Genomic DNA, 25,714 nt, shown 5'->3' with positions numbered 1-25,714 from the left:
GTTTTCTTAAAACTTTCACAAAATGCTATTTTTTGCCTTAAAAATTCCATTTATTGCTTGGTTTGAGGACCCAAAATCAACTCTCCTCCCTTCTGCTGACCTCAAGCCAAAGATACTCACGTATCCCGGACCTCGTCCACAGAGCAATCGATGCATCCGCAAGACGACCCGGATCCCAGGAACAGCTGAGCACACCATGCCGGGCACACTTTAGAGGTCACCAGCTTTTAGCAGGGCATCCGACCTAGCGCAACTGCTAGTCATTGGCAGACCTTCCGTTATTACAGGTGTCAATCTTCTGCACATGTGTGCCATTCACCACCCTTCTGCACATGTGTGCCATTCACCACCCTGCTGTTAGCCGGGTATTTGGTGACTACTGGAGCTATCCTGGAACTTCTGGACATCACAGGATGCTCCCAATATCCACACGGCTGTCCCTGTGTGAGACCCAGTCGCCACGTCTTCCAAAGGTAGGAAACTTCATACAAAAAGGTCTTTATGAGTGAGGAGGGCAAAAAAGGAATGTGACCTCTGGCTCAGCCTAAAAATGTATGGGAGTGGAATCCTATGGGGTAGGAGTGAGGGCAGGGTTACCCAAACGTATGCTGCTATAGAAGTCTGTCAGAAAATAGTTTTTTTCAGAATTGTCGCTTTTTTTATTTATAGCACAAAAAATAAAAAATGCAGAGGTGATCAAATACCACCCAAAGAAAGCTCTTTTTTTAGGAAAAAAGGGACTTCAATTTTGTTTGGGTACAGCGTCGCACAACCGTACAATTGCCAAGTAAAATAACGCAGTGCCGTATCGCTAAAAATGGCCTTGTCATTAAGGGGGGTAAAACCTTCTGGTCCAGAAGTGGTTAAAGCAAACCTGTTACAAATTTAGGCAGTGAAAACTGTGCAAACAATAAAAAATGCATAAGAAAATGCTACCTTCGGTAAAAAGCACAACATATTCAGCAGATGCAGCGATAAGGGCAACTGAATCTATAGGGAAATGCAGTTTTTTTTTTTGTTTATTTAGAGAGGCACACTATCAGACTAAAGAACAAATAAAGAGACCCAGGTGGCAGAGTGAGCAGGGCATAGCATGAAGTTTACAGACAAATTTAAAATTTAATACACAGTAAATTTAGCTACCTCTCATAATTTACACTACGGAGAGGTGAGTTGTGTTGTAGCACAAAGGAGAGCTGGGAAAGATGTTGTCACAGTTACTTACCTTTCCTGCTGTAGTGCCTTAGATTCATAGTGGCTGCAGACACTTTCTGATCTTACTGTGACACAGTTGTATCATGTAACATGTCACAAGACAGTAGAGCGTGACACACTGTCACAGCTCGAGCATATTGTCTTTACACTCCCTCAGCTACAGAAGTTGTTTCTGCCATGCAATGCACAGATAGCCTAGTCTCTGAACCCCCAGCCTAGTCTCTGCTAAATCCCAGCCTAGTTTCTAGTGTACAGTACTCCATCCTGGTTCTCCACTGCACTCGCAGTCTGGTCTCTACCTCAGCTACAGCCAAAATCTCTGCTGCACCTCTGCTTGCACTTTCAGCAGAGTTACTGCTGCGCACTAACCAGGCCTATGCTTCACCTGCAAGGTAGTTACAGTTTTGCCTAAAGTCAAGTCTTTGCTGCACCTCAACCTAGTCCCTGCAGCACCAGTGGCACAGCCACTGCTGCAACCGCAGACATAGTTACAGTGGGTACGGAAAGTATTCAGACCCTCTTAAATTTTTCACTCTTTGTTATATTGCAGCCATTTGCTAAAATCATTTAAGTTCATTCTTCTTCCTCATGAATGTACACACAGCTCCCCATATTGACGGAAAAACACAGAATTGTTGACATAGTTGCAGATTTATTAAAAAAGAAAAACTGAAATATCACATGGTCCTAAGTATTCAGACCCTTTGCTGTGATACTCATATATTTAACTCAGGTGCTTTCCATTTCTTCTGATCATCCTTGAGATGGTTCTACACCTTCATTTGAGTCCAGCTGTGTTTGATTATACTGATTGGACTTGATTAGGAAAGCCACACACCTGTCTATATAAGACCTTCCAGATCACAATGCATGTCAGAGCAAATGATAATCATGAGGTCAAAGGAACTGCCTGAAGAGCTCAGAGACAGAATTGTGGCAAGGCACAGATCTGGCCAAGGTTACAAAAAGATTTCTGCTGCACTTAAGGTTCCTAAGAGCACAGTGGCCTCCATAATCCTCAAATGGAAGACGTTTGGGACGACCAGAACCCTTCCTAGAGCTGGCTGTCCGGCCAAACTGAGCTATCGGGGGAGAAGAGCCTTGGTGAGAGAGAGAGAGGTAAAGAAGAACCCAAAGATCACTGTGGCTGAGCTCCAGAGATGCAGTCAGGAGATGGGAGAAAGTTGTAGAAAGTCAACCATCACTGCAGCCCTCCACCAGTCGGGGCTTTATGGCAGAGTGGCCCGACGGAAGCCTCTCCTCAGTGTAAGACACATGAAAGCCCGCATGGAGTTTGCTAAAAAACACCTGAAGGACTCCAAGATGGTGAGAAATAAGATTCTCTGGTCTGATGAGACCAAAATAGAACTTTTTGGCCTTAATTCTAAGCGGTATGTGTGGAGAAAACCAGGCACTGCTCATCACCTGTCCAATACAGTCCCAACAGTGAAGCATGGTGGTGGCAGCATCATGCTGTGGGGGTGTTTTTCAGCTGCAGGGACAGGACGACTGGTTGCAATCGAGGGAAAGATGAATGCGGCCAAGTACAGGGATATCCTGGACAAAAACCTTCTCCAGAGTGCTCTGGAACTCAGACTGGGCCGAAGGTTTACCTTCCAACAAGACAATGACCCTAAGCACACAGCTAAAATAACGAAGGAGTGGCTTCACAACAACTCCGTGACTGTTCTTGAATGGCCCAGCCAGAGCCCTGACTTAAACCCAATTGAGCATCTCTGGAGAGACCTAAAAATGGCTGTCCACCAACGTTTACCATCCAACCTGACAGAACTGGAGAGGATCTGCAAGGAGGAATGGCAGAGGATCCCCAAATCCAGGCGTAAAAGACTTGTTGCATCTTTCCCAAAAAGACTCCTGGCTGTATTCGATCAAAAGGGGGCTTCTACTAAATACTGAGCAAAGGGTCTGAATACTTAGGACCATGTGATAGTCAGTTTTTCTTTTTTAATAAATCTGCAACAATGTCAACAATTCTGTGTTTTTCTGTCAGTATGGGGTGCTATGTGTACATTCATGAGGAAGAAGAATGAACTTAAATGATTTTAGCAAATGGCTGCAATATAACAAAGAGTGAAAAATTTAAGGGGGTCTGAATACTTTCCGTACCCACTGTACATAGTTGGTAAAGTTGAATAAAGACACAGCTCATCTAGTTCAACCTATGTGAGGTGTATGGTAATATAATTTCCCACATCCTGTATATTATGTTTGCTATGTTGCCTATATAACTTTTTTGAAATTTTCAAAACTCACTACAGACTTGTAAAGGCGGGAGCCTTGTAAAAGCGGCGGGAGGAGAGGGGACCCCCTTCCACCACCTGTAAAAGTAATCCGAGCAGCTAACTTTTACCAGCTTCGCAATTTCCGGTACCGGTACGTTGCTGGACAGGAAGCGGTTAAGTTGTTCTAGGGGTATAAATTACTTAACTATTTTCCCAACTATCTAATGCCCTGAAGAACCATGACAGTAGAAATAACTGAGGGCACAGGATCTGTTGACACTGGTACTGATATGGCGGTGATCAGGATGCTGGTATGGCGTAAGACAAGGATCAGGACGCTGGTATGGGGTATGGCAGTGATCAGGATGGTGGTATGGGCTATAACAGTGATCCGAACGCTGGTCTGGTATATGTTGGTAATCAGGATGATGGTATGGCATATGGAGATGATCAGGATACTGGTATGAGGTATGATAAAAGAGATCAAATCAGCGCTAAAGCAAAAAGTAACACATGTATATAGGGAGCATTAAATAAATACAGGTGCTCAAATATATACGATGTGCATAAATACTATTGTGCAAAACATGCTTGAATGAAACAAGTGCAGTGGAGCCAGAAGCTGCGAGTGATCCATGCACAGCGAGGGGAGCTGTGTGTGTGTGGAGGAGGAGCGGAGGAGGAGCCACACGTGCGGGGGAAGCCACACTAGGAAGCCGGGGGCCGGGTGCAGGAGCCGCGGAGGGTGACCGGAGAGCCTGGGAGGGTGACCGGGGAGTGACCGAGTGACCAGGGAGACAGAGCAGGGACAGAGCAGCGGAGACAAGGACCTGACAGGACCTGACCGAGACCGGGGACGTAAGTAGGAAGCAACTGATCAGCTGGTAGGGGGGTGGGCTGGTAGGGGGGTGGGCTGGTGGGGGACTACAAGTACAAAACTACATACAAGTACAAAAACTACAAGCAATACAGGTTACTAAGGGGCTACTATAGACTGAGAGGGGTAGCTGTGGAACGATCTGCACGGAGCTGATCTATCTGCTCTGCTCACTCTAAAACTACTCTGCGACTGCTCTGCGACTGACTGACTGCTCTGCGACCGACTGACTGTGCTCTGCGACCGACCGACAGTGCTCTGCGACTGACCGACCGTGCTCTGCGACTGACCGACCGTGCTCTGCGACTGACCGACCGTGCTCTGCGAGAGTGGCGGTGGAGGTCGGAAACCGCCGCACCGTACCGTACTGAGGAGAGGAGCGGAGGAGAGTGAGGGTGCCAGGAGGAGGAGGAGGAGACCGTCCGTTCACAGTGAGGAGGAGGAGACCATCCGTTCTCAGTGAGTGTGGCAGCAGATGTGAGTAAGGCAGCAGCTGCAAACAAGGAGAGGGAGAAAGCTGTGTGACTGTGCTGCGACTGATTGCTGTGTGACTGTCTCTGCGACTGAGTACCTGGGAAGACTGGTAAGTATCTTTGCGACTGGTGAGTATCGTTGCGACTGGTGAGTATCGTTGCGACTGGTGAGTATCTTTGCGACTGGTGAGTATCTTTGCGACTGGTGAGTATCTTTGCGACTGGTGAGTATCTTAGTGACTGGTGAGTATATTAGCGACTGGTGAGTACCCCAGGTTTAGTACCAGGGGAGTTAGAGGTAGTGTAGGTAAGGAATAGCAGGTCGTTAACATTATCCCCATAGAGTAGTGGATAATAATGTCCGACAGGATTGCGGATGCCACTCAGTGCACTTCTTGCGCCATGTATGAGTTCCTTGATGAACCAATCGAGGGCGAATACTGCTGTGCAAGATGTGAGCGACTTGTTGCTCTGGAAGACCAGATCCTGGATCTAGAGAATACAGTGGCAAGACTGCATTGCATCAACAACCTGGAAAGGGGCTTGGACATGACCCATCAGGCGCTGGCAGGGGCCAGCATAGAGGAGGAAGGAGTAGAGGAGACGCAAGCATCAGTGGTACGCAGCTGGGTGACCGTTAGGAAGGATAGTGGGAAGAGTGTCAGGGAGGCCAGTCCTGAGTTGGTACACCCTAACAAATTTGCCAAGTTGCAGGTTGAGGGGGATATCAACTCAGGGGTGGCAAAGCTGGAGCAGGCGCCCTCCCCCAGCCGCCAGGGGAGTGGCGGCTCCAGGAAGAAGGGGGGCCGTGACTCAGGAAAGGGTAGACAGGTTGTGGTAGTTGGGGACTCAATTATCAAGAGGACAGAGAGGGAAATCTGTCAAAAAGATCTCGGTAGCCGAACAGTATGTTGTTTACCGGGCGCCCGAGTTCGGCACATCGCGGATCTGGCAGACAGATTATTGTGCGGGGCTGGGGATGACCCAGCGGTCATGGTGCATGTGGGCACTAATGACAAAGTAAAAGGAAGGTGGAGTATCCTAAAGAACGATTTCAGGGACTTAGGTAATAGATTGAGGAATGGGACCTCCAAGGTGGTTTTCTCTGAAATACTGCCTGTACCTCGAGCCACACAAGAGAGGCAGAAGGAGATTAGGGAACTTAACAAGTGGCTGAGGAATTGGTGTAGAAAGGAGGGGTTTGGGTTCCTGGAGAACTGGGCTGACTTCTCAGTCGGCTACCAGCTGACGTAACGCGTACGGGGGGAGGAGTCTGACGTCACCCGCTGCGCTCTGATGTCCGAATGAGTTGTCATATGCCTGCATTTGAGCACTGTGATAGTGCCTTCTATGAAACCATATACGGAGTGGAGTTGAGCATCCCGGAGCAGTGGGATATCCAGGACCCCGGAGGGCCACACAGAGGGATAACATCCTCCAAGCCCAGAGGGCTTTACAAGTTTGAAAGGTTCTGGTGCCATATGGCACACATAACCCACTTAATCTGGTAAGTGATTTCACTTCACTTATTTTTACTGGATGAATTAACCACTTATTACCTGAAATTGAGGATACACCTGGGATTAAGGACATTTATTTACTTCCATCAATATTGAGGAGAGGAATTCAATCTATTATTGGACTCATTATTAAGCACACTAGTCACTTTACATTTAATGAACTTTGTGTATGATCACTATAACACTAGGAATTTTATATATATATGTGATTGTTTTATATATTTTTTTACATACCAATATTGAGCAGAGGAGTCAACCTAATATTGGACTCATTATTGAGCACACCAGTCACTTTATATTTTATGGACTTTGTTTATATTTAAAATTTTTTATATATACATGTGATTGCTATATTTTATATTTTATTTACACACATTTATTAATAACAGCACATCAATTTTTCACATTGGGGGTTTTGATGAGTTTTATGATATTATTTATAGAGAGGTATAAATACAGGTTTTTACCCCCTATATATTGTACCATTGATTTATGTTTGTGTTGCTATTTGCATTGATACACCCTTTTTTTGCTGCTTGCACTATTTTGCACATTTTGCATTGATTCACAATATTGATTCGTGAACCTTTACTTGATAGTTTATGGCCATTTGATGTTTTGAGTCATTTTATCTGTAGTTCAAGCAAGCGCTGTATTTGACCTCATTATTGAGCTCATTTATACTCCAATGGGGATCTCAGCTTAAAAAAAAAGCTGTTCAGTCGAAGGGATTGCATGAGGACTCGAAGGCATACAATGCGATTAGATGAGAAGCGTTTTAACCTCAGGCAACGTGGGGGGTTCTTTACTGTTAGGGCTACAAGATTGTGGAATTCTCTACCACAAGAGGTGGTTTCTGCGGGTAGTATGGTGGCTTTCAAAAGACTCTTAGACGTACATCTCAAGGATCAGAACATTCAGGTGAGATGATTACAGCCACACACACCTACACAGGTTGAACTGGATGGACTATTGTCTTTATTCAACCTCACCTACTATGTAACTATGTAACTATGTAACAAGTGAATAATATGAACCCGCAAGGGGGTAGTGCAATAAAAGGTGAAAAACATTTTTTTTAGTAAAATTCAAAGTCCATAAAAGTTTGTGAAACCAATGTATCAAAAATGTATATAAAAGTCCACAAATAAAGTGATGATATTGCAATAATAAAAGTGACTTGCCTGCAGAATCCCAAAGTGAACCAGCACTAATCCAACCACTGAGTGCAGTGGCCGCTCACCTCAATAAAGGATATTAAGTGCATTCAAAGCAATCCAGTAGCAAGGATTCTTCCACAGTAGTAAAGGATCAGCTCATGAAAAATAAATAAGTATTTACATGGTATAGTATGTGAAAGCAGAATTTATTACTAAAATCATAACTTACAGGTCAATATACGATTGCAGGTGTGTATCAGATGGGACTGCGGGGTCCCCAAATCATACCAGCGTAGATGAATGTAGCATTCTGGTCTCGGCCAAAAAACAGAAGTGATGTCACCCGGCTCCCCCCGACATGTTGTATCACAAAACACGTGACTTTCTCAACCCTTGAGAAAGTCATGTGTTTTGTGACGCCGGAAGTCTAAATTCGTCAACGCTGTTATAATTGGGGGAGTCCCATCTGATACACACCTGCAATCGTATTTTGACCTGTAAGTTACGATTTTATTAATAAATTCTGCTTTTACATACTATACCATTGAGATATTTATTTTTCATGAGTTGATCCTTTACAACTATGGAAGAATCCTTGTTACTGTATTGCTTTGAATGCGCTTAATATCCTTTATTGAGGTGAGCGGCCACTGCACTCAGTGGTTGGATTAGTGCTGGTTCACTTTGAGATTGTGCACGCAAGTCACTTTTATTACTGCAATATCATAATTTTATTTGTGGACTTTATACATTATTGATACTTTGGTTTCACAAACTTTTATGGACTTTGAATTGAATTTTAGTAAAATATTATTTTTCACCTTTATTGCACTACCCCCTTGTGGGTTCATATTATTCACTTGTGTTTCATTCAAGCATGTTTTGCACAATCTTATATATTTGAGCACTTGTATTTATTTAATGCTCCCTATTTACATACTGTATGTTACTTTTTGCTTTAGCGCTCATTTGATCTCTTTTAACAGTGTTATTGTATGTGGTGACACTACAGAAATTGGCTGCTATTGCTTTTTTTGTTTTTCCCATATATATATATATATATATATATATATACTGTATATATATATATATATATATATTATTTTTTTTCTTATTTCAAATCATTGGTTAGCGCATTGGTTTACTGACCCTATGGTATGAGGTATGACCGTGTTTAGGAGATCAGGACGCTGGTATAGGAAATGGCAGTGATTAAGATGCTGATATGGCATATGGTGGTGATCAGGCCGCTGGTATGGCATATGGTGGTGATCAGGCCGCTGGTAGGGCATATGGGGTGATCAGGATGCTGGTATGAGGTATGGCGGGGATCAGTATGCTGGTATGAGGCATGTGGGTGATCAATATGCTGATAAGAGGTATGGCGGTGATCAGGACGCTGGTATGGTGTATGGCAGTAATCAGGACGCTGGTATGGTGTATGCAGTGATCAGGACACTGGTATGTTGTATGGCGGTGATCAGGGTGCTGGTATGGCATATGGCGGTGATCAGAGTGCTGGTAAACATGGCACTGGTACGGGTATGGCGGTGATCAGTACGTTGGTATGGTGTATGTCGGTGTTACTGTGAGCACTCGTGACACTGGGACTGTTGAACGGGGGGTGGTTGCTCTCTTTATTTGTATGATACTGGGGCAGTGATCAGGAACACTGGGGCAGGCTGGCCCTGCAATCTATGGGTGTACATGCAGTGTGACAGGCTGCTGTACACTCACAGGCTGCACTAACAGTTATTTCTGCTCTCACAGCTGATTCATGTGTGAGCTGTGAAAACAGATATTTACATCCTTTTTTCCATGTTTACCATGTGATTGCTGTGATTGGACACAGAAATCACAGGGTACAATACACACTGATCACCAGGCTCCCGGGTGCGCGCCGTTTAAGAACCTCAGATGAAGGAAAACATTCAGAAACGCCCACCTGCATCGGCACGCATCCCATTCAGCCATTTTTGTACATAGGTTGGATGGTAAGGGGTTAATATATTTAAAACATTTTTGGGGATTTTTTTACTTTCCTCTGCCATCTGTCTTTCTTGGACTCTATTTTTGCTGCCCAGATTGTGCTCCTACATTTCTTATTGCATTCCTTGTACTGTTGCAATACGGATGATGACCCCTCTCTGCCTTACATTTTTTTTTCTCTTTTATTTGCCTTTTTATGCTGATGTTTAGCCACCCAAGTTTAAGCTTGGCTCTTTTATATTTGTTGACTATTGGAATACACTGGCTAATGCCATTATTTAATATGCTCTTGAAATGTTTTTTCACTTTTCTCATGCCTCCTTTTCCTACGTTTTACACTGAATGTAATTACTCTGTGGTCGTGGTTTCCTAAGTTATTAAAGTAAGAAGATTATTTCTAGTTGGTGCATCCACCAACTAACACATGAGATTATCCAGCAAGATATTTAAGAAAGGGTGAGCCTTAAATTAGTGAGCCCTTACTGGTGTGGGTGCAAAGGTGGTGGTTTGGAGCAACACATGGTGATATATTTGGACTGCTGGATGAATACTACACACGGACAACTGTTGGAGTTATTATTTACCACTAAGAAAAGACACATGTTTGTGGGACTTTTTAAAGTCATGTTTTTGTTGATTATTTTTTAAGTATATTATTTACACTTTGGTTTTTGCTTATAAGTCATGTGAGCTGTCAAACCAAGTTTCTGATATTCCCACAAATTCAAAATCATCCTGGTGTACCAGCAGCTCCAGTTCTTCCGTTTTGGTAGCCAGACTTCTAGCATTGGTAAACATGCCTTTTAGTTTTGTATGAGTAAATATTATTTTCTCCTTGTTTGTTCTAAAGCTGCAATTGGGTTCTGCCAGTGCCAACCTACCTACCTTGGGTTTAGGTACTCTAGTTCCATTTAGTTAGACTACCAGTGCTGACCCTAGTATCACCCTCTGACCTTTGCTCACTGCTAGCTATAGCTTTTTATGATTCCTCTTGCCCACAACTACTCTACTTTGTGGCTGTGAGTAACTGTTGAGTGACCTGGGGGTAGCCTGTAGCCAAACCTATACTCTGTTAAGGGGGTCCCTGGTGGAACACCTGCTACCCCTTAGGTTCCACTCTCAGGAAAGACAGCAGTACAGATAAGCAGGTTCCTCAGCTTGAATTTTGACAGAATAATCAAGCCATCGACGAACTCTTCCCAGGTGCTTTCTGCCTACCACTGATTCTCTTAAGGTCTTGTCAAGTAAAACAAAAGCACAACTACCTACACTACCTGCAAAATATGAATCATCTAGACTGCCTGCAAGCCTCCCATTTTACTCTGACCAGATCTAAGATGCCCTCACTTCCCATGCAAGTAAAACTCCAGCTGCATTCATTTATTCTGCATTCCCTGCCAACTCCTCTTTATTCTGGGCATCTAAAGGGCTGCTGAGGATTCCTAATCAGTGAAGAATCAAGTTTGAACTATAGACCTAGAATTTTCCCTCACATTCTAAGGTGGCCTATGTGATCTTTCTCTTCGATGGTGAAGCTCTGGCCCGGGAGCTTTCCCTCTGGGAAAAAGAGGATCCTTACAATTTCCATGCTCTCTAAGCCATTTTCATTGCATGTACTCCAGCCTGGGCATGCCAACTCTGCAAATAGTGACCTTCTACACTTTAACCAAAGAAGGATGACAATGGACCACTATGTGATACAGTTTTGGACCCTGGTGTCTGCACTGGCCTGGAACAATGAAGCCAATTTTGGCAAGGACTATGCTATACGGCAGGCAAAAAACTACCTTCCACCCTGAATGGCTTGATTTCCTATGGGTCGAATGGACAAAGGGGAGTGGCAGGGGACAGGGTAATTGACCGCCCTTCTCCTGCCTCTCCTAATTTTAACATCCATCTCTACACCAGAGGTCGTAAATTGGCATCTTGACCTGATTCTGGGGTCACAGTTCACTTAATTGGAGCACCCCTAGCCCTTTATCTCAGACTAATGGCCCCGTACTCCAGCAAACAGTGCCCCTCAAGATGTTCTTCGGGAATGCTGAATCATGAAACCCTCTCTTTCTTGGTATTGCCACAGGCCTACTCTTGTACCATCTTGAACGATATTGACTCTGGGGTCACAGCTCTTTTCATTGAGATACCCATAGCCCTAGATGTCAGACTCTGAAAGGAAACTAAATTGATTCCTTCATCTATGTCAGATATTGATAGATCTTTACTTTCCAGTGGACCCATATGCCAGCAAACAGTGCACCTAAAGATGTTCATTGGGAGTACTGAATTACGAAACCCTCTCTTTCCTGGTCTTGCCACAAGTCACTTCTTCCATTCTGGGCTCTTCCTGGTTGCAGCGACACTTGCTGTCCATAAACTGGTCCACACTTGAAGTCCTGGCTTGGGGTCCTTTGAGCTATTCCTGTTGCCTTCTCCCCAACTACTTTGGAAGTAATTCTGCTGGACCATGCTCAGGCCACTGCCAACACCTTGCCTTGCCGCTCCTTTGATTGTGTTATCAGTCTTATTGCCAGGTCCACGCCTCATGCTAGAATTTACCCACTTTCAGGTCCCGAGGCACAAGCCATGTCCAAAAATATTTCTGTAGGGTAAAATAAAGACTTCATTCAAAAATCCACCCTGATGTCAAAAGCCGATTTTTCTTCCTTGAGAAGAGAAATGGAACCCTGAGTCCTTGCATAAATTATCTGGGCCTGAATGCCTCTCCCTGTCAAAAATCAGAACCCGCTGCCCCTCATTACTGAACTATTCAATCACCTACATGGAGCCAGGATATTCTTCAAATTCGATGGGGGCTTACAATCTGATCTGAATAAAGGAGGGAGTGAAATTGAGGACTTTGTTCAACAGTTGGAATGGGCATTATGAATATTTTGTTATGCCCTTTGGGTTTGTAATGCCCTCACAGTCTTCCACCACCTAATGAATGAAATCTCTGTATATTGTTGATATTCTTATCTACTCTGCCAGCCTCCATGAACATTGTCAGCACACGAGGATGGTTTTATTATGCTATTGTAGAAACAGGCTCTACACCAGGCCAGAGAAGTGCCTTTTTGAACAATTATAGGTGCCTTTTCACAGGTACATTATTATCCCCAAGGACCTCTGAATGGAGGGTGACAAGGTGTCAATTTATACTAATTGGTTGGACCCCACCAGTCTAAAGGCAATTAAATGATCTTGAGGCTTTACAAACTATTATTATCAATTTATCAATAGTTATTCCTCCTTGGTGGTGCCTATCATTGCTCTGACCTGTAAAGGTTCTGATCCCTAAAACTAGCATCCTGAAGCTATGGAAACTTTTAGCACTGAAAACTACCTTCCAAACCAGACCAGCTTTACCTTAGAAAGATAATGCTAAACCCTTCTGTGAAGTCAATGCATCCACCGTGGCTTTCAGAGGTGTACTCACAAACTATTCAAGGGAAATGCACACCTGTGCTTTCTTTTCGAAAAAATGAAATCCAGAAGGAAAGAGATGTGGCATCAGGGATCTTGCGCTGTTAGCCATCAAGCTGGCTTTGGAGAGATGGTGGTGTCTGAGAGATTTCAGCATAGTCTGACCATATTTACCGATCACAAAAATGTATACTATCAACCCTCTGCTTGATGCATTAATCCTAGGCACGCCAGTGGTCCTTTTTCTTTTATCACTTGGATTTTATCATCACATACAATCTCAGTTACAGTATTACTTCAGCTGATGCACTACCCCCTCTTTTATTCCCATTACAGAGTCCTCCTCTTAACTGGAGCCCCCTCCTAACCAGGGCTAGGGCATTACAGAAAATAGAACACTCCAATAAGAGGAGAAGGCTATGACTGTCTGAGACTCAATACCCTGCGCAACGCTTCCTGAGCACACTGATGTGCTGTCATGAGTCTGCAACCTAAAGGGTTAACCGAGCAGACTAATTGCAATAATTGGCAAACAGGCTGCCTTATTTAAACAGCCCAGCAGCACTGCACTTTGCTGTGTTGTCTTCAGCTCTCCTGTATCCTGTGCCTGTTATATCTGCTGTTCCTGTTTACCTGACCCGGCTTGTCTTTGGATTCCGATTGTTCCTGTTTACCTGACCCGGCTTGTCTTTGGATTCTGATTACCTGCTGCCCGCCCTGACCTTGGCTTGTCCTGACTATCCTCCTGTCTCGTCCTGATCTGTTTACCTGCTACCGGCTATTGGTCCTGGACCTGTTCCTGGCTCTCCCAGGGAATCCGGGGGACCGCGACCTGGTGTTAGCAAGCAGCCAAATCCATCCCCACCATCTGGGGCCCTGGTGAAAACCGGCTAAAACTTAGACTTCGCGCCTCTGGTGAACCTGTGCCACGCCAGTTACCCGGTAAGCCACTCCTCTTACGTCAGGCTCTGCCACGTTACCCCGTGACAGTACAACACAGCCATGACTGAGCCTGCTAGAGGAGCCTCTCCTATGGACGACATCTGCCAGCACCTTGCGGCCCTTACCCAAGCCGTTAAGTCCCTGCAAGAGGGCTATACCCAGCTGGAGGGACCCGTTCAGTCCCTAACCCCCTCCACGGACCCTACAGATCCTGCTGCTTCCATGGCTCCCTCCGGGAATCCCTCCGGTCCGACGGTGGTGATGCTGCCTCCTGAGCCAAGGGTCCCTACGCCGGAAAGGTTTTCTGGGGATCGGAGCAAGTTTAGAGCCTTCCGCAATGCCTGCGATCTGTACTTCTCCCTGCAACCCGGAACCTTCTCATTGGAAGCAACCAAAGTGGGGTTCATCATATCCCTGCTTCAAGGTGAACCTCAGTCCTGGGCTCACCGCCTGCTTGAAGAGTGCAGCAACCAGCTGGACTCCATGACGGCTTTCTTTAACGCAATGGCGCAGTTATACGAAGACCCGCAGCGCACTGCTACCGCAGAAACCGCGCTCACTTCACTTCAACAGGGCCGTAGAGGATTACGTCACTGACTTCAGGCGTTGGGAGTACAGACACTCACTGGAACGACGCAGCCTTGCGACATCAGTTCCGCCTGGGTCTTTCAGAAAACTTGAAAGATGAACTGGCCCGAGTGGGTATACCCGAGACCTTGGAGGCATTAATCACCCTGGCCATACAGATAGACCGCCGGCTCCGTGAGCGTAGAGCAGAGAGGTCCACGCAGCAGATCCGCCCAGTCTGAATGTTGCCACGGGTTCCTAATCCCATCCACACCTTCTCCTCCGGTGCCCGTTCCAGCAACATTGCTCCGGTTACTTCTGAATCGGATACGTCAGAGCCGATGCAACTTGGGCTTATGCGTCCTTCCTTATCAACAGAAGAACGCTCACGACAACGTCAGAACAACCTGTCTGTACTGCGGAGAGGCCGGACACTTTGTACGCTCATGCCCAGCAAAGATGCGTAAGTGTCTTTCTATATCCCCCTCAAGTTATCCAGTTTCTGTCAACAATACCACTCACCTGGCTCTCTCTATCTCATTCCAGCTCCCAGAAGGCCCGATTCCGGTCACCGCTATTATTGATTCCGGGGCATGCAGCTGCTTCATTGACCTTACCTTTGCTGCCCATCAACGCATCCCACTTCGACCCAAGTCGCAGGGACTCTCCATCTTCCTAGCGGATGGGTCCCACATCAAGTCTGGGCCAGTTACCCAAGAAACCCCTCCATTGCCCGTGGCCACTCTAGAAGGGCACAAGGAGTTGTTGTGCCTGGATGCCATCTCTTCTCCCTTGTTTCCTGTTATTCTGGGGTTACCCTGGTTGCAGGCACACAACCCGCAGATTAATTGGACTTCTGGAGACGTCAAGTTCCAGTCCCCTTACTGCCAGAATCATTGCTTGCCAGTACGCCATAGTGCTCCTAGCACCCTACTCTGTATGGACGCTGATAAGGAGATACGTTCCTCTGTCCCAGTATCTTATCACGAATACTTGGATATCTTCAGTAAACAGGGGGCTGAGACCTTACCCCCCCACCGCCCCTATGATTGTCCAATTTAATTGCTTCCGGGGGCCGAGATCCCTTTCGGACGTATCTTTCCTTTATCGGAACGAGAATTGGGTACCCTTAAAGACTATGTGACGGAGAATCTAGAGAAGGGATTCATCCGACCCTCTACTTCTCCGGCAGGAGCTGGGATCTTTTTTGTGGAGAAAAAAGACCATTCACTTCGGCCATGTGTCGATTACCGTGAGTTAAATAAAATTACGGTCAAAAACCGGTACCCCCTACCCTTGATTCCTGAACTCTTCCAGAGACTAAGAACCGCCTCTGTATTCACCAAACTGGACCTACGGGGAGCCTACAATTTGGTCCGTATTAGGGAGGGGGACGAATGGAAGACAGCATTCCGCACCCGATTCGGGCATTATGAATATTTGGTGATGCCTTTCGGGCTCTGCAATGCCCCGGCCACCTTCCAGCACTTCGTCAACGACATCTTCAGAGACTATCTGGACATCTTTGTAATTGTCTACCTGGACGATATCTTGGTCTTCTCTTCCTCACTGGCCCAGCACCGAGAACACGTTAAAAAGGTACTCCGGCTCCGGCTACACCGGCTCTATGCAAAACCCGAGAAATGCGAATTTGAACAGCAGAGTATCCAATTCCTCGGGTTAATAATCTCCTTTGAAGGGGTCAAAATGGACCCTCAGAAGGTCTCCGCCATCCTGGATTGGCCCGCACCGTTGGATAAAAAGGGGATTCAGCGTTTCATAGGATTCGCAAATTTCTACAGGAAATTTATCAAGGGGTTCTCTTCCATCATCGCCCCTATTACCCTGCTCACCAAACAAGGTACCCGCTTCCACTGGTCTCCCGAGGCGCAAGTCGCATTTACAGCCCTGAAGGAGCTGTTTACTTCTGCCCCCATCCTCAGCCACCCGGATCCCGCCCTGCCTTACATCCTCGAAGTTGACGCCTCGGAAATCGCAGTAGGAGCAGTCATCTCCCAGCGTCAAGGTCTCAAGGACCTAATTCATCCGGTAGCCTTCTTCTCCCGTAAGCTTTCTCCTGCGGAGAGGAACTATGATGTAGGGGATCGGGAGCTCCTTGCCATCAAGACCGCCCTGGAGGAGTGGAGGTATCTATTGGAAGGGGCGGCACATCCCATACTCATCTTCACGGATCATAAGAACCTGGAGTATTTGAGGACGGCCAAACGCCTGAGACCTAGCCAAGCAAGGTGGGCACTCTTTTTTTCCAGATTTACGTTCCATATAACGTACCGACCGGGTTCCAAGAATACCAAACCAGATGCTCTCTCTCGAATGTACGACAGCTCTAAAGAAATCATTGTACCTGACACCATCTTAACACAAGGTAACTTTCTGCTATTACAGTCAGACCTTCTTACCGCTCTGAGACAAGCCACAGTAAATGCTCCCCATCCTGCTGGAACTATACTGGTACCCAGAAATGGACTGCTATGGAGAGAGGATCAAATTTTCGTTCCAGAAAGTGCTTGTGTGTCCATCCTAGGACTGTGTCATAACCACCCGATGGCTGGTCATTTCGGGATCCATAAGACCCTGGATCTTGTGCAGCGCACGTTCTGGTGGCCCGACTTAGAGAAGTGTTGTAAACAATATGTTTCCTCCTGTACTGTTTGCACACGAAGCAAGGCAACCCGAAATAAGGCATGGGGCCTGCTCAGACCACTACCAGTCCCTGACAGACCATGGAAGATGATTGCCATGGATTTTATCGTGGAATTTCCTCCATCAGACGGTTATTCTGCAATCTTCGTGGTAGTAGACCGTCTGTCGAAAATGGCTCACTTCATACCACTTAGAGGTACACCCTCCGCGCTTGAGACGGCGCAGGTCTTCATCAGAGAAATTGTAAGACTTCACGGGGTCCCAATGAACATTGTGTCGGATAGAGGTGTCCAATTTACTTCTCGCTTCTGGAGGGCTTTATGTGATTCACTGAAAATCAAGCTGTCAATGTCCTCCGCATACCATCCCCAGACTAACGGGCAGACAGAGGACCAACCAGACCCTCGAGCAATATATCCGATGCTTCACCACCTTTGTTCAAGATGACTGGGTCTCGCTACTACCATCAGCAGAGTTCGCATACAATAATGCCAAACACTCGGCTACAGGTCAGTCCCCATTCTATGCTAACTACGGGTTTCACCCATCTTTCTTGCCCTGCTTTATTCCTGAACCTACAGTGCCAGCAGTCCGGGATATCTTGGAGTTCCTTAAGGAGAACAACAAAATCTTACAGGATGCCATGACCAAGGCTCAGACCTCCAATAAAGAGTTCTTTGACAAAAGGAGGTCCTGGACCTGTTCCTGGCTCTCCCAGGGAATCCGGGGGACCGTGACCTGGTGTTAGAGAGCAGCCAAATCCATCCCCACCATCTGGGGCCCTGGTGAAAACCGGCTAACACTTAGACTCCGCGCCTCTGGTGAACCTGTGCCACGCCAGTTACCCGGTAAGCCACTCCTCTTAAGTCAGCCTCTGCCACGTTACCCCGTGACAATGACATTGCAGGAAGAACTGGGGTGTGATACGGAATTGACTCTTCCTGAAGAAGTCAATTGAGCGAACAAGTTCAAAGGCACATAGTAAGTAAAAAATTGGATTTTTGACTAACCGTAAAATCCATTTCTCTGATGTTCACTGACGGACACAGCTCCTGATATTCATAACCATTGGGTTTTACTTCCCTCTACAGGAGTAGGACACAAGGCAGAAAATAATTCTGGCTACACCCATGGGCAGTCCTAGGGGGTATACTCCCTCTCTCTGCTATAGCCACTCAGTTTTGTTACAAGCAATGTCTGGAGAATTATAACTCCACAGAGGGGTGGGTGCTGTGTACGTCAATGAACATCAGAGAAATGGATTTTACAGTAAGTCAAAAATCCAGTTTTCTCTTTCGTTCATTGACGGACATTGGGATGTCCTAAAGCAGTGTTAAACATGGGGTGGGAACAAAAAAAAATTCCCACGGCTAAACATTAGCCAACCAGACAACAGGAGCTCAACCAAACAACTGGAGCCCAACTGACAAAAACAACACACCCTCAAAGAGAATCAGGTCCTCCTAAAAAGCAGCCTGCAAAACCTTGCGGCCAAAAGAAGGATCTGCAGATGCCAACACATGCACTTTATAAAACGTTGTAAAAGTAAGCACCGACAACCAGGTGGTTGCCTTGCAAACCTGCATCATTGACGCCTGATTACAGAAAGCTCAGGAGGCACTAAGCGCCCCAGTAGAGTACGGCTTGACAGGGAAAGGAGGAACCTGACCCCTGATTGAACACGCTTGAACCACCGTCTGTCTGATCCATCTGGAAATGGTTACAGAGGAAGCGGACAACCCTTTTCGAGGTCCATCTGTGAACACTAGAGAGAGTCTGACTTCCTGAAAGACTCCGTAGCCTCCAGGTACACCCTAATTGCCTGGACCACATCCAAGGCATGCAAGGCAATTTACTTCAGATGTTTAGGCCTGGGACACAGGGAAGGCAAAACAATGTCTTAATTCAAATGAAAATCAGAGACAACCTTTGGAAGGAACAAGAGATGGGGCGAAGAACCACCTTATCCCAGTGAATCACCAGGTAAGGTGAATGACAGGATAATGTTCCGACACCCTGCACGCAGAGGTGATAGCCACTAAAAAGGCCACCTTCTGGGACAATGTAAGCAGGGGAATCTCCCGAATGTTTTCAAAGGGATGCTTCTATAGAGCTGAAAGCACCAAATTAAGATCCCAAGGCGGCAATGGAGCCTGCACTGGAGGAACCAAATGTCAGACACCCTGAAGAAAGGTAAGGAATGTGGCCAAAGGTTGATGGAAGACAACCGCCAAAGCCGACACCTGGCCCTTGATGGTACTTTAAGGCAATTTATGTTAAACCCCCTGTTGAAGGAAGGTCAAGATCCGAGACACCCAGAAAGAGCAAGGAAGAACCCCAAGAGACTCACACCACCCAATGTACGTCTTCCACATACGATGGTAGATATTCCTAGAGATAGATTTCCTAGCTTTCAACAATCACTGACTTAGATCCTTCAGCACCTGGCATTCAACAGCCAAGCCGTCAAAGCCAGCGACTGTAAAGCAGGATGGAAGATCGGTCCTTGGGGCAGCAGATCCTCCCTGAGAGGAAGCTGTCAAGGAACGTCGGCGACCTGCCGCACCAGATCGGCGTACCAAGCCCAGCAAGGCCAGTCCGGAGCCACTAAGATGACCAGAATCTCTTCTGACTTGATCCTGCGTAGAAGTCTTGGCAAAAGCGTGAGAGGAGGGAAGGCGTAAATCAGTCAGTACTGACCCCACAGAGTCCCTTGACAGAGCCACAAACCTCTGCACCTTTCTGTTGACCCGAGATGCCAAAAGATCCACCTCGGGGTGCCTCACCAGAGACACAACTGATGAAACACCTCCAGATGAAGGGAACACTCCCCGTGGTCCAATGCCTGCCAACTGAGGTAATCCACCTGCCAATTTTACACCCCGGGAATATGTACGGCGGAGACGGCTGGAAGGAACTGTTCTGCCCACCTTAGAATGCCGGCTACCTCCAGAGCTGCCAGTACAATTCTTGTGCCCCCTTGGTGATTGACATAAGCCACAGTTGTGGCATTGTCCAATTGAATGCGCACTGGACAACCCTGAAGACGATCTGTCCAATGATCCAGACACAGTCTGATCACTCGGAGTTTCAAGACATTGATCGGGAGTCTGGACTCTTCCAGTGTCCAGATCCCCTGAGTAGAATGCTTGCTTAGGACGCCTCCCCAGCTGGACTGGCTGGCATCTGTGGTGACCACTGTCCAATACAAGCGGAGGAAGTATTTGTCCAGATGAAGCGCCAGAGAACGAAGCCACCATATCAGGGACTCCTTTGTGCCCCAACTCAGCCGGATCTGATTGTCCAGAGACTGCAGAGTCAAGTCTCATTTGGTCAGAATTTCCCTTTGTAGGGACCTAGTATGGAACTGTGCAAATGGAACCGCCTCGAAAGTAGACACCATCAGGCCCAGCACCCGCATGCAAGTCCCGAGGGATGACCATTTGTTGGACAGTAGGGGGTGAATTGCAGCCTGCAATTTTTGGAGTTTGTCCAGAAAAAGGAGCACTCTGGCTAAGACCGAGTCCAGAGTCAGGCCACCATAGTCCAGCTTTGTGGGCGGAACCAGAGCAGACTCCAGCCGAACTCCTGCAGAGTTCGTATTGTGATCTCAAGGTTCTCCACCAAAGCAGAGGAAGACTTGTCCAAGTAGCCCAGTACAGCAATCCCCCTTTGGCCTAGCAAAGCTATCACTGGGGATAACACATTTGTTAAGACCCGAGGAGCAGATGCGAGACCAAAGGGTAACGCCACAAACTGATAATGCTCCTCTCCCACAGCAAAGCAGAGAAAACGCTGGTGACTGGCACATATTGGAATGTGAAGGTAGGCATCCTTGATATCGATAGAATTGAGGAAATCCACCTGACGCAGGGATGAGACCACTGTTCGAACGGACTTCGTTCTGAACTTCTGTACCTACACAACGCAGTTTAGCGCCTTGAGGTCCAGAATTGGATGCACTTTGCCTTCCTTCCCGGGAACTGTGAACAGGTTTGAGTAAAAACCCTGAAAACGTTCCTAAGTCAGAACCGGGACAATCACCCCTTGAAAGAACAGTTCTTGTATCGCCCCAAACCGGCTGGGGACAGGCGCAAGTTGAAAGGAAAAAACCTTGCCGGGGGACAAGAGCGAAACTCGATCTTGTAGCCGGACTGAATGATTTCCTGGACCCACTTGTCTTGTACCCAGGAAGTCCAGGGGACAGGAAACCAGTAAAGTAGTCCCCCCACCCCGATACGGGTAAGAAGCCTAGTCCATGGGTCTGGAGAAGCCTGCTCCCGGCTTACCAGCCCAAATTTGTTTGGATCCTCCAGAAGACACCCTGAAAGGCTTCGAGCCCTTGTCAGTTGACCGTGAGGGACGAAAAAAACTTCTTATGAGCTGAGAAGGAAGGCCCACGTCTACGATGAGGTTCCTTGCCCTTAGTAGCCTGTGGAAGAAAAGTACTCTTCTCCCCTGTGAGACCTTTAATAATGTCATCCAGGGTAGCTCCAAACAGGTGATCTCCTTAACCACTTCAGCCCCGGAAGATTTGGCTGCTCAAAGACCAGGCTCTATTTTGCGATTCGGCACTGTATGATTTTAACGGACAATTACGCGGTCGTGCGACGCTGTACCCAAACAAAATTGATGTCCTTTTTTTCCCACAAACAGAGCTTTCTTTTGGTGGTATTTGATCACCTGTGCGATTTTTATTTTTTGCGCTATAAACAAAAAAAGAGCGACAATTTTGAAAAAATAACAATATTTTTTACATTTTTAATATGAAATTCTCAAAAAAAAAATGTAAAAATCTAAATTTTTTAACATTTTAGGCCAATTTGTCTTCTGCTACATATTTTTGGTAAAAAAAAAAAAAAAAAAATCACAATAAGCGTATTTTGATTGGTTTTCACAAAAGTTAATGAGTTTACTAGCTACGGGAAAGATTTATGTAATTTTTATTGTTTTTTTAACTAGTAATGGCGGCGATCTGCAATTTTTTTTGCGGGACTGTGACATTGCGGCGAACAGATCGGACCCCTAACTGACATTTAAATATGCACTGTTACTGTCAAAATGACACTGGCAGGGAAGGTGTTAACTTTATTGGTGATCGAGGGGTTAAGTGTGACCCTAGGGGCGTGATTCTAACTGTCAGGGGGCGTGGCTTGTTAGATCATCACAGAGACATACGATCCTACATAGCAGGATCGCAGAGCCTCTGTGATGATCTAAGGGAGAATGACAGACGGCTTTGTTTATATCAGCCGTCTGTCTTTCTCCCTATGCTGCGGGAGATCGTGAGTGACTGGCGGCCATCGGAGCCGCCGGTCACCCGCGCTAGCTCCCCAGGGAACGAGCGGCGCGCGCTCACCCCCTACAGGCGGCTGAGTGAGCGACGTATGGAAAAGTTGTTTTGCCCAGCAGCGGTAAAGTGCAGCAGTATATGCACGGTGTGCAGGGGTAAAGAGTAAAGGAAGAAGAGTCAAGGCCTTATTTTAAATCTGATCCACAGATAAGCACTTGAGCCAAAAAAGACGCAGAAGGACCACTGCCAAAACAGAGAGGTTAACCATCAGGGGAAACTGCATCGAAAGAGGCATCAAAGATAAACTGCAGCCCCTGGACCAGCTGGTCTACCTGTTCGGCAAAGGCAGGGGGGAGCTGTTCCCCACCCAGATCACGGTGTAGGAGCTTAGCCTACTCGGGCAGATTGTGCGACACTAGGGCAATGGTGAATACCGGCCTCATTGACGAACCAGCCAGAGTGTACATATTGCGGGCCACAGCCTCCACCTTCCAGTCAGTCAGATCCTTAAAGGCCCGGGGACTCTTCAACGGGAATCATAGCTGCCTTGTTTAATCTGAAAACCAGATGGTCCACCACTGGTGGCACAGTCCACTTCTTAACAAGTGACTCCTCATAGCAGTAATGCCCAGCAAAGCGCATAGGAACCCCACAAGGGATGCTTTGGTCGTCCTCACTCTTCAGTGACAATTCTGTCAAAACACCTTTGCTGCTTTGGATGGCTTGTGAGTGCCAAAGGGAACCTGCGCCTCTGTCGCAGCTTCAGCTGCATCCTCCATCTTCAGGGTCTCACGCACAGATACAATCAGTGCATCCACCAGCACCTTTCAAGGCGCGGTCGCAGATGAGGAGGAGTCATCCTCCCTATCAGAGGATTTCAGGCGCGTGGTTGCAGACCCAGCAGGGTGACCCATGTTCGCGGTGGCCAAATCAGATTCAGGATCTGATGAGACAGATGAGGAAGGGGAAGGTGGGGGTGCTTTTTGCAAGCCCCTCGCCCGCAAGCCACCTCCACCCGGGACACAAGGAACTCCAGGATCGCTGTCAGTGCATTGATGGATGGTTGGGACCCGGAGGGCCCCACAGTCTCAAAGAGGGGATCAGGTGGGGAAATGTGCTCCAAAGACTCCATAAATCACCAGGGAGACCCCACAAAAAGTGTAAAACACTGCTAAGGGACAACCCCCACGGGGTTGTCAGCACCACCCGGTCGCCAGGCACAAAGCACCAAGCGATCCTCAGCAGAGGGAGAGGAATCCACCAGACTCACCACCCACAGAAACAGGCACCTGCAGCCACCAGGAGAATCTGCATTACACATACGGCAAGCAGGAAGTCAGCACCAGGGGGTGAGGAGGGGCTATCACACCCAAAATCACACCCCAGCGTGGAGGGGGGGCCGGATGGGGGACTTGGTAAGGGGGGGTGTCTGCGGGAGGGGAACCTGGGGGTCTGACCATCCCAAGGAGGGGCCCATATCCACCCCAAAACCCTCCAGGGGGAGAGGGGGGGACAGCTACTCACCAAAACAGGAACCAGGCGGGCACCACTCCAGACAGAAACCCTCTACATCTAAATGGGGGGCTGTCAGCCAGGAGGAATGCTGCGACTCAGGCCGAGACCCAATCTTATGCGACCTCGCTAGGCGTTTAACTCGCAGATCAGCCCCCGTCCAGTGGGGCTATGTCATGGTGGAGCTGAGGTCTGTGCGCCCTCGCTGGCCAGACTGGGGTGACCACTGGATCTAGATTATAAAGCCCCTTGCCCAGTCCGGCAGCTAATTGTAGATCTAGGAGGAAAAAATCTAGGAGATTCCCAGCAAGGAAATCGGTCCTTACAACTTACTAGGCAGAAAAACCTGAGTAGTTTAACCTGAGTGCCTATAGCAGAGAGAGGGAGTATACCCCCTGGGACTGCCCATGGGTATAGCCAGAATTATTTTCTGCTTAGTATCCTACTGCTGCAGGGGGCAGTATAACCCAATGGTTATGAATATCAGGAGCTGTGTCCGTCAATGAACGAAAGATAAAAAATGTTTATGGTTAGTTAGCATTTAAAATACTTGTTACATTAGTGACAGGTAACTAGCATATTTACACAGGAACAAATAATATAGGTGTTAAACATACGCAGTGGATGCACTGGGTTAACACATACCTTTAATTGCTGAAGACGAGAATCTAGTGCTCGAACTAGCTCTAACAGCATTGCACATGGAACCGCTGAATCAGTAGCTCCAACGAATACTCTGCCATCCCACTGTGGACTGAAGTATTTCGAATCATAATGGCAAGCAAGGACTAAATGACGCTTGGCAGTAGGATTCAGGGTAGCAACAACATTGGAGAACATTACATATCCAAAAGGGGTCTGACTTTGGAAGGAATCTTCTTCTATATGCCAACCAGCCTGGAGTCTTTGCAGTCTTTGCTTTATGTGCTGTTAATACAGAAAAACAATATGTTAAAAGATTATACATATCCCTAAAGAGGAATACGTGTTGATTGACGCATGCATTGTGGATTACTAATATGTACTGGGAGATTATTACCTTTATTTAAATAGGAAATCACAAATCATCTAGATGACATTTCTAGAATCAGTGCATATTATTATCATTTTTTTTTGTCTATAAACTTTTATTGAAAATGTTTTTCAATACAAAAATACAATGTGTATATAAACATTTATAAATTGTGAATGAACATCTCTCAAAAACGTGGTATATTACCATTGACACTTTCAATTTTAAAGCGGAGTTCCACCCTAAAATTAAACTTACCTCCATCTTCTCGCTCTGGGTCACCTGAAAACCAAATGGATAATCGCAATTTTTTTTTTTCACTTACCTGGTTTAGAAGAAAATATACTTACCTTACTTCCTCTTCCTCCCCTCGGCGGCCACGGCGATTCTTAATTTCCTGGCTTTGCAATGATTCCTGGGAGCTTAACGTCATCGCTCCCAGGAATCAATGCACCTCCACCGGCCCCGACGTCAGTTCCGGTGCAGGCGCCGTCATACCTTGCTAAACAGCTTCTGGGCATGCCCAGAAGCTGTGCAGGGATGACGCTGCAGCACCGGAAGTGATGGCGGGGCTGGTGCAGTGCATCGTGGGACCGAAGAAGACGGAAGAGGACGCAGAAGAGGTTCGCGCTGGCTTCAAGCTGCCCACACCTGAGATGGCAGCGCTGGAGAATACATTTTCAAGGTAAGTATTTCTTCTTGCAGGTAAGTGCGACCCAGGACAGATCAGAGGCTAGTCATTGTGGAATGCACTAGCCCTGACTGTCCCAGGGGTATTTTTATTTAAAAAAATGTCCCAGGGTGGAACTCCGCTTTAACTATGT

The 25,714-nt window shown here is 46.8% G+C and overlaps 1 protein-coding gene across 2 annotated transcripts in view; it reads right to left on the bottom strand.

Annotated features, from left to right (window-relative positions):
* QPCT (glutaminyl-peptide cyclotransferase) overlaps positions 1–25,714 on the bottom strand; it is a 275,144-nt gene that overhangs the window by 184,610 nt on the left and 64,820 nt on the right. For both annotated transcript variants that reach the window (XM_082251215.1, XM_082251216.1), the window contains exon 3: positions 24,524–24,805. In XM_082251215.1, coding sequence (XP_082107341.1) covers positions 24,524–24,805 — 282 coding nt within the window. The remainder of the gene's footprint in view (positions 1–24,523; positions 24,806–25,714) is intronic.

Source organism: Pelophylax lessonae (assembly GCF_965119305.1).
Source record: "Pelophylax lessonae genome assembly, chromosome: 3".
Lineage (NCBI taxonomy): Eukaryota > Metazoa > Chordata > Amphibia > Anura > Ranidae > Pelophylax > Pelophylax lessonae.
The sequence above is the reverse complement of the archived record's forward strand: the minus strand, read 5'-3'. Positions and strand labels throughout refer to the sequence as shown.